This window comes from Elephas maximus, chromosome 6 (assembly GCF_024166365.1).
Source record: "Elephas maximus indicus isolate mEleMax1 chromosome 6, mEleMax1 primary haplotype, whole genome shotgun sequence".
Classification (NCBI taxonomy): Eukaryota; Metazoa; Chordata; class Mammalia; order Proboscidea; family Elephantidae; genus Elephas; species Elephas maximus.
The window spans coordinates 82786628-82799778 of record NC_064824.1 but is presented as its reverse complement, the minus strand read 5'-3'; the positions used below and the strand labels follow the sequence as shown (position 1 = coordinate 82799778).

The 13151-nt window shown below is 39.8% G+C and overlaps 1 protein-coding gene across 1 annotated transcript in view; it reads right to left on the bottom strand.

Annotated features, from left to right (window-relative positions):
• Nucleotides 1-4484, bottom strand: part of ZNF804A (zinc finger protein 804A) — a 299120-nt gene extending 294636 nt beyond the window's left edge. Inside the window, exon 1 of the mRNA XM_049887611.1 lies at nucleotides 4374-4484. Coding sequence (XP_049743568.1) covers nucleotides 4374-4484 — 111 coding nt within the window. The remainder of the gene's footprint in view (nucleotides 1-4373) is intronic.
• Nucleotides 4485-13151: the final 8667 nt, after the last annotated feature.

Here is a 13151-nt window from a genome sequence, read left to right as displayed (position 1 = left end):
AGCAAAGAAATTTTGTGGATCAATCATTAAAAAAAAAAAAAAAGTACAACTAAATGTCTTTATCCAATAAACACAAGCTTACGCATCAGTGGATTGAGATAACCTAAAGAAAAAAAACTGAGAATATATGGAAGGCAAACTTCATCCATTACCATTCAACTTCATAACTTATTCAGAAATATTTTGGAGCACTGATAAAATATTAGCTTAATTTTCATTTTATGGAATTAAAACTATATCATAGTTATGATGCAATTTATAACAGAGATCCCACAAGAAGTAGACTGACCTTTGTCTTTGCTTGTAAAACATTACTAAATGGAGTTTTGCCTTTTTTTGGTAAACCTGTTCAGTGGAATAAATTTTAAAAGCTCATAAATAGAGTCAAGATTTACAACGGGCTTAATCTGTAAGCATTTTTTTTTTCCCAGAATTTTATGTTTAGGTGGCATAGTCTCAGCATAAGTGGCAATATTTTTTCCCCTGAATGGTTTTATGTTTTTAGTTCTGTTTTCCTGAAATTAAATAAACACTTAAGATATTATTAAAAAACATGGAAGTTAATAAACACTTTGAAGTGAAAGAATAAGGTGATACTTTTAAAGATAAAATTCAAAATATGTCAAAATAAAATAGAAAATATCTTGGAACCATTGCACACAAAATTGGGGGAAAAAACATGATATGCATAAGTTTTTACTTGAAATTTTTCAAAATGTGGAATATGTATTTTTAAGAAAAATTTTGCCTTTCTTACTAAAGTTGCTAATTCTTGGAAGTTTCGGTCTAGTTTTCTGTTGCCCATTAGTTTTTAGCTTATAGTAAATCCTCAGTCTCCTGTGTGCTATAAAGACTGCATTTTAAGGTAAAGTATAGATAACTCTTTTTAATAATATTAACTTATGAATACATTTAGAAGCTCTTGTGTTATACTTAAAAATAGTCATAAATCTCATTTGCTTCAATAGTAAAACTGATCCAAAGGCATCTATAAAACTCACATAAAACATATATTATCTTGTAACGAAATTGTTTCAAATAAGGTTGGATCACACGTGAACCATCTACTTCATTGCAGCAAGTGTAAATCTGTTGCACAGAAAATACAAAGTTGGGCAGTTTATAAACACAATCTGGAAGTCCTAGTTGTGAATTTCCTGTAAGCCTCTTTCATTATAATTAAGAGAAATATAAGAGCTATTTCTAAGCCTTTTTAATTGCTTGTTCCTTGTTTCTGGCATTTGCCTATATTTACATTTATTAATCTCACTTAGGTAGCTCCTTATCACCCATTTTAATGAAAGCTTACACTGGCAAATCTAGCCTTTAACCTCTCTTTTAGTAATAGGAGTGCTGGAACACTGATCAACTCCAAAACACTCAACAAACAGGCCAGCACAAACAACATCAACCAATGTCAGAAATACAAAGTTGACTGAAGAATCAAGATTAACAGAATTTTAGCAAGTTGAGGTCTGATAAACAACTGAAATTTTCTTACAAAGTCAATTTATTGTGTGGTTTTATCCTCAGTATTATTCTGAGTATGGAGATGAAATCTTGTTCAATAAGTTTGCTTTTCTCTTAAGTGAAACTTGGTTTAAAAAACAAACTAGTGATTAATCAAAATGGAGGTTTTTTTGTTTGTTTTTTCCCCAGATGCCTTTACCTTCCATATAGATGAGCTCTCTAAGTAGGGCTAGAATAATTTCTATCATTTCCTTTAATCTTTGCCTACAACTTTGTATAGTATTCCACGAAGGACAACTGGGAGGTGTAAAAATGGTGTGTGGGGGAGTCAAATCTACTCCTCTAACCTCACAAGGGGAAAGACAGGGAATCATTATCAATATCAGCTGCCCAAGGCTCACTGCTACGAAGTGAAAGTCAAACATACCTCCACCCACCAACCTTTGTACCAATTCTTACATCAACCGTCCTTCTCATGGCACTCTCTACTCCTCTGCTGGGTTCAGTAATTTGTTGCAATGGCCACACAGAACTCACAGACCATACTCACAGTTATGAGGTTCATTATGGAAGTAACGGTTTAAAATTCAGGATCACGAACAACTCAGGATACAGCTCTTCGGTCAGGCAGCCTCTTCTCAGCTGTGCCCTCGGACAAAGCCTCTCTCTGGCCCTTAGCCTCTGGACCCTCGGCCCCTAAGCCTGGCCTCTTCCCTGTTTGAGCAAGTGTTATAGAGCTCTTCAGCTCCACCAATAAGTGCCCAAGGCTACCCCATTCTACCAGCAAGCCTCTACCCGAAGGCACCCAGCTCTCTCACTCTGTGGGTAAGCACACCCACTGTAATCAGCTTACTCTGTAGTCTGGAAACCTCACTGTGCCATCTCACACCAGTCTTCTGGTTCTCCTGCCACTGCTTCTTACCGTCTTGTCCTTCTCCAGTGTTACAGCTCTGTCTCTGTCTCCTGGATCTAGAAGATTTACAGTGCTGGCACCCCAGGTCCAAAGGATGCACTCCGTTTCTGTCTCTTCTTCATGGTGGCAGTGAAGTTCCCCCTTTCTGCCTTGGGATGGCTCATTTTAAGCCTAACAGGATGACAAAACTGACCAGTCCCCTCCTTAGGGTTCCATACACTTTATTTGCATGATCTCACCCCCACAAGGGTGCCATGCACCTTATTTGCATTATTAGCAAGCTGTTCAGTCCTTTTGGTGGGCTACGAGCACCTTATTTGCATGGTCTCACTCTATCATTTGGTGGGAGTTACAAGAGCATGACTAGAAAGGCCATATAAAAGAGATCCATCACACTGTGCACTGCAGTAGGAGTATTTTCACTTTCTTTAATTCAACAACACCAACACCCACATCCGGAACAGTAATAAATCAACAAAACAGCCCTGTTTTTTGAGCCTTAAATGAGTTCAGAGGAGAGAGTCAGTAGATTCAGGAGAAAAAATGTATCACATCAATGTCAGATTTCACTTAAAACTTTTCACTCTTGGAAAACACACACCACAACACAATCTTTGTATTCAATTGGAGTCATATTTTAAGATATATAAAGAAAATTAGATTAAGAATATTAACTTTTTAATTGAGTTTGTCCTTAAACTTCTACCTTCTACCCCTTCAGGCTGCATTGTAAAGGGGGGAGGGTGGAACTTGCTAATGGACTCACACTTTCTAACATTTACATTTGTATATTAACACCTTACTCAGACCATAGTCTCTTTGCAGCGCATAGCCTAATAAATCTACCCTCCACTTCCTTTTTCTTGTATGAAGGTGTATACTTCTGGGGAGATACCAGTACAATTGAGTTAGTTGTGCAGGGAGGTTTCTGTAGCTAAGAGGAGGTTTGGATAAAAAGAATGAGCTTTTTCCCTGCAATGTTCCGGAGCTCTGGCGGCACAGTGGTTAAGCGCTTGCTTGCTAACCGGAAGTTTGGCGCTTCAAACCCACCAGCCACTCTGCAGCTGGAGAAAGATGTGGCAGTGTTTCGGTAAAGATTACACCCTTAGAAAGCTTCCGAGACAGTTCTGCTCTGTCCTATAGGGTCACTATGAGTCAGAATCAACTGAATGGCAATGGGTATCTCAATGGTCAGCATTATGTTTTCCCGTCAAACATGAGTGCTCTTCCTGCTAGTATGCTGAAAATAAAGCTCTGTGGTCCAGTAAGAACATTCCAGTGACTGCATGGGCTCTGTTTATCTAACATGTTTCCTAGTGGCTATGATTGTAGTGATTGCTCCTCACACTAATCCCCAACGTCTTTAGAGGGAATATCTGAAAGTTAACCGCACGGGGTTCCGGAATTCTTCTGTTAAGCTTAGTACTGACAACTTCTCACTAGAGAAGTTAGTTTCGAGTCCTTCAGTAGACAGCCTGAGTACAAACTCCTTATGAGACAATCTCCATCCCGCCAGTTCCTCCGACCACATCCACCTGGCTCTCTGCCTCCATCAGAGACACCCACATCCTTCACCTGTAGATATTATAGGGTCACTTGGGATTAGAGTTCTTTTTTTTTATTTAAGTGGTCCTGTTGACAGAATTTGTTTTCAATAATTAAAGATTGTGGTAACCCTTCAGAATTGTGGAGTGAGTTGGAGAGTCCACAGCGTTGTTGAAGTATCAACCAAAGCCATGGATAACAGCTTCCCTAAGAGTGTTGCTTTTGTACACATAACTCTCACCCCACGCCCACAAGGTAAATAAATGAATACACTGTAATCCCAAATTGGATCGGTACACTTCCAAAACCTTGCAGCAACCTCAACCAGGCACATGCTCCAAAAATGTCCTACTAGGCATGGGAGGCAGAGAAGAAAGGGAGACAAGGAGAGGGGGGAGAGAGAGACGGTGTTATTCTAGAGAAGAAAAAAAACAGAAGCGATTACCAGAGTTTTGTTCCCGTTCTTGCTGAGAGGGCCCCGGAAAACTCCCTTGATGTTGCGAAAGTGTCCGTTGCTGAGATGCGTGGAGCTGATGACAATGTAGTAACACTCCATGGGGCAGCCGCCGCCTCCTCCACCGCAGCCGCCGCTTCCATGCACCCGCGCCCGCAGCCGCAGCACGCCAGAGCCCGGGGAGGGTGGGCTGGGGACCCGCCAGCAAGGCAAACCGGCCGCCTCTTGACCGTCCTCAGGGGCCCGGCTCACTACACCCCTCTGCGGTGCGCACCCAGGCTCCCCCGCCTCCGCATCTTCGCTGCGCGCTCTCTCTCTTTCTCAGTGTCCCTTTCTGCGTTTCCTAATTCGCCTTGGGGCGATAAACCCGCGGGAGGACCCCAGTCTGGAAGGGCCCAGGCGGGCGGGACCGAGCCGAGCGGGAGTCAGTGCCCACGCGCCGGCCGAGCTGAGCTGGGCAGCGGGAGCCGCCCGAGCGGCAGCGGCGGCAGCATCCCCCGCGCTCGGCGTCCGCACTCGGAGTCGCTGCTGCTCGCAGGCATGAGTGTTATTATAGTGAGCGGCGTTGCCGGTCCATTGCACTGAGCCAATGGCAGGGAGCCACTGGGCTGATACTGAGAGCTGTCAGAGGAGTACATCTGTCACCCCCTGCTCCCCCCCCCGCCCTCCCCCGCCGCCGCCGGGACCCACGGTCGCGCCAGGCTCTGCGCGAGAGGGAGCGCACAGCGAGAGGGGCGCCCCCCGCGCGGCGCCGCGGCCGCAGAGGGCGAGGGACGCGACGGCCACCGCGGACGGGCGGCGGAGCGGCCGGCCACAGAGAAGTGGGAGACTCCTCTAAGGTGGGGGCGGAAGGGAAAATGAAGAGACGGAGATTTCCTGCCCGGCAGTCCGGGGTGGCGGTGGTGGGGGCAAATAAATAAATAATTCAATAGCCAAAGCCAAGCGCTTCCAACTGCAGTGAACCCCAGCAGGTGCCAGCAGCAGCTTCTCCCTCAAGATAGTTGCTGTCCATTGAGATTGCCTTAACCCAAATGCCTTACTGGATTTTATTTATTTTTAATGTATTTTTGGTATGGAGACTGTTTCCTGCCCAGAATCTCAGAGAAAGGAGACCGGGGCGGGGGGGCGGGGGGGGAATGCTTCACCCCACCCCACCCCTCTGTAGAGAACGTAAGAGCTTGTGTTGATGACAGTTTGGGGGAGGGGAGTTGCGGCGAGCCGAGTGGAAGTGGATAAAAGGTAAAAACAGGGACTCCTGGTTTATGTGTCGCTCATTCTGACATTCCCCTCACCCACCTCCCATGAGAGCCTCATTTCTTCCTAAATTGCCAAAGCTGAACGGAAAGAGAAGCTTTGCCGCAAAGAGGCTAGGGCCAGAAGCTTGCTTTGCATTTCTCTGTAGTTCTTCTTCCACTACAGAGAGCGACAGCGAACAAAAGCGTGCTCCCTAGAAGCGACCTGAATGGAAAATCTCCTGTGAAGGAACTAATGGATTTGTCACGAAAGTAGGGAATGGGGTTTGCTGCGTTCCCAGGAGGCAGCCCATAGGGTTGGTTTTTTAGGGGCCAGGGCAGCCATCAGCCTGGTTGTGCCCTCCTCCCCGCCCTCCCTGCCACCCAGTTGATTCTCTTTGTGCAAGTTTAGCTCCTCTGAGGTGGTGGAATGAGAGCATTCCATCAGGTATATATACGACTCATTACTCCGCACTTAAAAAGATCGATAATAGGCGGTGGGAGGTTGGGAGATGGTGCCTTCAATGGATTTACTGAAGGCTTTATTTTCCTCTTGCCTTGAATGGCTTAATTGGTTAAAGCAGATTCCAGAAATTCTGATACCTCCAAGTCAGAGCAAACTTCACTGTGATATGAACTGTTTATCTTGTTTATTTTGGGGTCAAGATTGCAAGACATCCCATTCTGTGTGTCCTCAAGTTTTGTAACAGTGACCCTGCAAACCATAGTTTGGTTCTTAAATGAATCTGCCAGTTTTATTTCACTTTTTTAAAGAGGAGAAAGAAAAAAAAAGTATAAGGGAGTCAATAATCATGTGAATAAATTATACAATATTTGTGCAAATGGGGGGAAATGTTAGATTCATCTAAAAAGAAATTCTCTGTCATGCTGCAATTCAAAAAACAAAAGTTGTGGATTGATCAAAGCTTAAGATCAAGTGGCAGAATTATTTAGAGGCACTTGGCTAAATTTCTCAGATATCCACTTGGGGGAGTCTGAAAGTCTTGGGAGAAAGACAGAGCAAGAATTTACAAAACTTATATATTCTGTGGAACAGATCAACTAATGATTTGTTAGAATTTAGAGCAAACACAATGGTATTAGAAAGAAAAAAGTCTAAATGATCTTCAGTAAACATTATGGGGAAATTAAACCCACTTCTGACTCCTATCATTGCAGAGCTGTTTTTATTTATATTTTGAAGACGCAGACATTCATTCTCTGGAGACATCACTTAGGAAAACTAGCGAGCTGTATAGTTTTCATTATGTCTTTTGGAGTTTTGGAAACTTGCGGTTATTCGATAGGAGATAAAATTTTTACTATTCTGAATTATACCAAGGAAGCTCCTAAGGAAATGGAAGAAGCCCCATAAGATCAGATGATGTAGTTTTTGATGCATGTGCAAATCATAACGATCTAAGCTAAGGCTTTTGTATTTTTTTTTTCTTTCAAAATACTTCTGTTGAAATGTTTAGATATTTATCTACAGCATGAAGCTTAATTTCCCATTCAGGAAACAGGAATCACAGTCACATGAATTGTCTGTCTTATAGAATAGAAGATCCACTATATATCGTCATACTGTGTTTCTAGTAACAAAATTTGTGTGTAAATAAACACACACACATATACGCGTATATGTGTGTGTGTTTATAAATATATGTACTCTTCTCACATAGACATAAACTTTAATGAAATCCCTTAACAGTCTCTGAAAAATCACTTAATTTTAAGTATAGTTTACCTTTGCCACTTACATCTTTGATTATATGATGTCGTGGCTTTTGACTGTCAGATTGTCCACATCTGAAAAGGCAAATGTACCATAGGTATGCTCCTAATGTGTGAAAGATGCTAACAGTTGAAAAGGAATGTTAAATATACCTGTTAATTTTATTGCATAAAATGCTGTTGTTGTTGTTAGGTGCCATCACATCGGTTCTAACTCATAGCGAGCCTATGTACCACAGAACGAAACACTGCCCAGTCCTGCGCCATCCTGACAATTGTTGTTATGCTTGAGCCCATTGTTGCAGCCACTGTGTCAATCCATCTCGTTGGGGGTCTTCCTCTTTTCGGCTGACCCTGTACTTTACCATGCATGATGTCCTTCTCCAGGGACTCATCCCTCCTGACAAGATGTCCAAAGTATGTAAGACACAGTCTTGCCACCCTTGCTTCTACGTAGCATTCTGGTTGTACTTCTTCCAAGACAGATTTGTTCGTTCTTTTGGCAGTCCATGATATATTCAATATTCTTCGCCAACACCACAATTCAAAGGCATCAATTCTTCTTCTGTCTTCCTTATTCATTGTCCCGCTTTCACATACATATGATGCAATTGAAAATGCCATGGCTTGGGTCAGGTGCACCTTAGTCCTCAAGGTGACTTCTTTGCTTTTCAACACTTCAAAGAGGGCCTTTGGAGCAGATTTGCCCGATGCATTGTATCTTTTAATTTCTTGACTGCTGCTTCCATGGCTGTTGATTATGGATCCAGGTAAAATAAAATCCTTGACAACTTCAATCTTTTCTCTGTTTATCATGTTGTGGCATCCTCATTATTTCTCTATACATGAGGTCTCAAAATGACCTATAAATCAGTTTGATCAACAAGAGTCTATATCTACACCTTGAATTTGCAGACATATATTTTGGAAGAAATTGCAGGTTTCTTTTGATTATCCTTATTCCCATTTGGGTTGCCTTATCTAAATGCTCATTCAAATTAACTAATCACACTATGTAATATTCATTAAGCCATTACCAGTGAGCTCCTTTGCTAGTGAACTCTTTATCATATAAACCTAAATATTCAGGAGGACAAGGAGCTGTCACCGTGTAAAACACTTCCATCAAGAACCCAAAGTGGAGTCTGGTTTCTAACCACAACTAACCCCTATTAAAGAAGGAGAAATCCCCATACTCAAATACAGAAAGAACCTTTTTCTAACCAAAATTAACCACTGCTAACGACGAGGAAATCCCCATACTTAAATATGGAAAGAAACTTTTTATCTGAATTTTGCCAAAACCAAAGAAGAGAGTAGTAGAAAATAAGAACTTCCCCATAAATTCAAAGAGGAAGCATACATTTTTGTGGCAATAAGTTAAATGGAGTGTAAAGTGATAAATGGTTGTATCCTCTTATCTTGCTGTCCTCTTTTGTCATGGTGTATAGAAATTGAGTACATGAATAAAACCAAAAACCATTTGATTGAACTCGATTGCCACTCCTGGTGATCCCATGTATCAGAGCAGAACTGTCCTCCACAGGTAGATCACCAGGCCTGTCTTCTCAGGTGCCTCTGGGTGGACTTGAACCTCCAGACTTTGAGTGAGCATCCCCTTAGGTTAGCAGCCCAGCACATTAACCATTTGCATCACCCAGGGACTCCAAGCACAAGAATAAGCATCTTTAAATTTCCTATTGTTAACAATTTCTTGTGATACTCATGGTCTATTCCCATTACCAAAATTGATTCTGATTTCTGAAGACTATTGTTAACCATTTGGCATTGATTGTTTCTGTGGGACAATGCCACCATGATCTATTTTCCTTTTAGTGATTTGGAGAGTTTATGGATTATGTTAAATCTCTAACTGCTATTGTAAACATGCAGAATCAATATTTCTTATTCAGAAAAATATTTAAAATACTTTATGAGATAAGTATAGATCACCCGTGTTCATCTGTCAACTTTCCAGCTGAAAAGAAGTACAATTTAAAAAAGGTAAATGTAGAAGTGCTGAGTGGTATTAGCCTAAAATTTTGCAGTTCATTTTTGCCACCACTACACTTCAATTTTTCCAGGCATTTAAAAATATATTTATATAGCCCCCTTTCTATAATAGAAATTCAAATTAGGATTCTTTTCTTTTTTTTTTTTTATGCTTTGTGCTTCTACTGGTTTACCTCATTCTTTGTTCCTCATCTTGCTTTGCTTTATCCCAAATCTGGATGTTAGGTTTCTGCTCAGTTACTGAGCAGTAGTCCTAGTAAGCTTCTGGCTCACATCCTAGATTACAGGACAATGTTGTTGCATTGATATGTAAAACCAAGATCATATCCCCTTTTCCAGACCAATGACTGAACCCCTAGATTCTAAATCCTTACCCTCAGTCCATTTCTTCCAGAGAGAGGTAAATCTTCCCCAGAGTTTGCCAACTTCTATTTGAGACTGTATGTTACTCCCTCCACAAACCTAGATTTCCTACTTTCTAAAATGACAATCGCCAGATACATCCCCTGTTTGTCTGGGTATCATCCCATGACTAACTTAAATGATCCATAATTCAGATCTATTTCTGAGTCCCAGCAACTCAGCTTTTTCCTGAGCTTCTGTGAGCCAAATTTCTGTTGCGATGTCATCGTGGAAGGAAAAAAGGCACATCCCAGTATTTTTCAGATGTGTCTGTGATGTATTCATGGTAGTCACAGAGTATATCATGGGGATTTAAAATTTTCCTTTTCATTGCTATACTAATCTTAAAATATAAGTGTATTCCTGACCTGTATAATTATGTAACTAAATAATTTATAAGGAAATGCTGCTACCATTTTGTTTGTACTTGTGTTTATGAGCACATTGGTGCCAAGTATTACTGCTTTAATTGATTTGGAGCAATAAGGAAGAACATAGGAATTTAACACATAAATGATTCATTTGTTCTTTGATGAGGCCGGATGCTATATTAATGAAGGTGTGACATAGTTAAATTGGAGAAAAGTGGTGGAAGAACAGAATCACTATAGAGCGCCCAGAGTCACCATATGCATCAGGCATGCTGAGATTAGTATTGACACACTAACACTCATAAACACACTTTTGTTTGGAGATAAGATTTGGTTTCAGCAAGGCAACATCATCTGTTCTATTAAAGTAAGATAGTAAATTTGACTATTTTGTCTGCTGCATTTCTATTTGATTTCTATATATTTTTTGTTTGTGTATACATAAGAGCTATAAGCATATGGGTTTTATAATTAGTTTGATGTTAATATATTTAAGTAAAATTGTACTACAAGTAAACTTGATCTATGCTAGGGACTCTTTAAAAAGGATATATATCTTCTTTAAATATAAGAAACACTGGGCATAGGGCATAGAAGATTCAGTACTGACCTCATCTGTGGCTAACACTGTTCTTGTATCGTTTGAAGGGTGATGGTAACATTTTTGTTTTAGGTAGTTATTATCTAAAAGTAGATCCATCCCCCACATTTGTGGCTTTGTATTTAAATTCTCTCAGTTGCAATGTGGGGCCCTTTAAAAGCACATGTTGCATTTTAGCAAACCGAATACCCCTTTGGGGCCCTGGTGGCACAGTGGTTAATCATTCAGCTGCTAACCGAAAGGCTGGCAGTTCAAATCCACCAGCCACTCCTTGGAAACTCTATGAGGCAGTTCTACTGTGTCTTATGCAGTTTCTATGAGTCAGAATCGACTCCACAGCAATGGGTTAACACCCCTTCAATTGTAAGATGTATCTTTTTTTTTAATCACCACTCTAAATGAAACATGCTACAAATTAACTGTAAGAAGTGACTGATTATAAGCCATGCCTAAATTACAGAGACAGGTGGTACAGTGGTTAAGAGCTATGGTTGCTAGTTGGCAATTCAAATCCACCAGTTGCTTTTTGGAAACCCAATGGAGTGCAGTTTTACTCTGTCCTATAGTGTCACTGTAAGTCGAGAGTGGAAACACACTTGACTGCAATGGGTTTGGTTTTTTACCTTTTTCTAACAAAAGAGCATCTTAGACTCAATGAAATACAGAACCTATATTTGGATAGGCACTACCACAATTAATACCTTACTAGAAAACACTTAAGGAGCCCTGGTGGCACAGAGGTTAAAGCAATAGACTGCTAACCTGAAAGGTTAGCTGTTTGAAACCACTAGTGGCTTTGAGGGAGAGAAATGTCAGTCTCCTTCCACAAAGATTTACAGCCTGGGAAATCTTATGAGGTCGCTATGAGTCAGAACGATGGCAGTGGGTTTAGAAACCACATTAAGATATGGCCAAGTAAAGTGACCATGGAATATTGGACAAATAATGACCCAAATTTCCTTAACTTCAGTTATTTCAGCTCTAAAAGAAAGGGAATAAACAAGATATTATGTGTTTTCAAGCTTTAATTTTTCTGATTCTCCGACAACTTGCCTAGAGCTAATACTGGTTCAGGCCTGGAAACAGAACACCAGCTTAGTTCCCTATTTGAAGATGTGTGTCCTGAATTACTGATAGAAATGTAGCCATTGTGGAAATATGAAAACTAATGCAAATGTAAAAAGGATCAGAGAAAAATTACAAAATTTGCTTAAGTTCAATACTAAGAAGTAAATAAAATAATATAAAGAAATCTTTTCATATATTTTTAGAAAATGATAGATCACCATGTTGACCTACATAATATATTTAGCTGATACTGGTAGTAGCTTTTATTCTTTTTTTATCCCCTTACTTTCCAATTCTATAAAGTAGCCTTGGGATAGATGCCAGAACAATGCTCATTCAAGAGCCAAAGTACATTCCCAATATGTTGGCCAATAAATTAATATAATTGGATGACATATAACTAATTTACCAAAAGGAATAACATCAAGAAATATTATTATAAGCAAAAAAAAAGATGAACGATTATTATATTCATATGATTTTTAGCCTCTTTTGGAAATCAATCTGGTAATATCTATTACCATTAAAATTGCATATAACTTTTGACTCAGCCATTGCATTTCTGGGATTCTCTCCATAAAATAAAACTACCACTATCAGAGGAAATTTACAAGAATATTTAATGCAACATTATTCAATTGTTCCTGGTGATAAAAATGGAAACAAAGGAAATGGTTTTCAATAAGGGAACAGCCACATAAATTATGGTATATATTATAGACTGTTATGTGTCCATTAAAATAATATAGTTAAACCTGTTGATAGAGTAGGATTTCCTGGTTGTTTTATTGTATAAGAAATGCAACATACAAATGAGAAAAGTACATAAAATATGAACTAGTTGTGTCTAAAAACAAAGAATATGTGTATATTTGTAAAATAATAGAGAGACATAGGTACGGGCCTATGTCATTTGTTAACATGGGTTTCTTAGTATGAGGTATTAGAAAGAAGAACAAGAAGAGAAAGCTGGGAAAAAAGAAAAGAATGTACAACTGACAAGCATACACATACAAACACATGTCTGGGTTCAAACAAAGGAAAGAAGAAAGGCAGCAAGGGAGCAATGGAGAAATTTACAAATACCAATATAGTTACTATGTGAAAAATTGATGATAGGAGGTATAAGTGAAAGCAGAGAGAATATTGAGAAGATTTGAAATGAAAACAATTAGACTAAGATGGTAAGGAAGGAGATGGAGAGGAGGGAATAAATTTGGGAAATTCTTTTGAGAAAGAATAACAGCATTAACAGATATAATGCAACGGTGATTAAAAAAAAGTAATCAAGAATAATTGAGAATTTTGGCCATAGAAAATTAAGAGTTATTGGTTCAGTTTTTTGAGA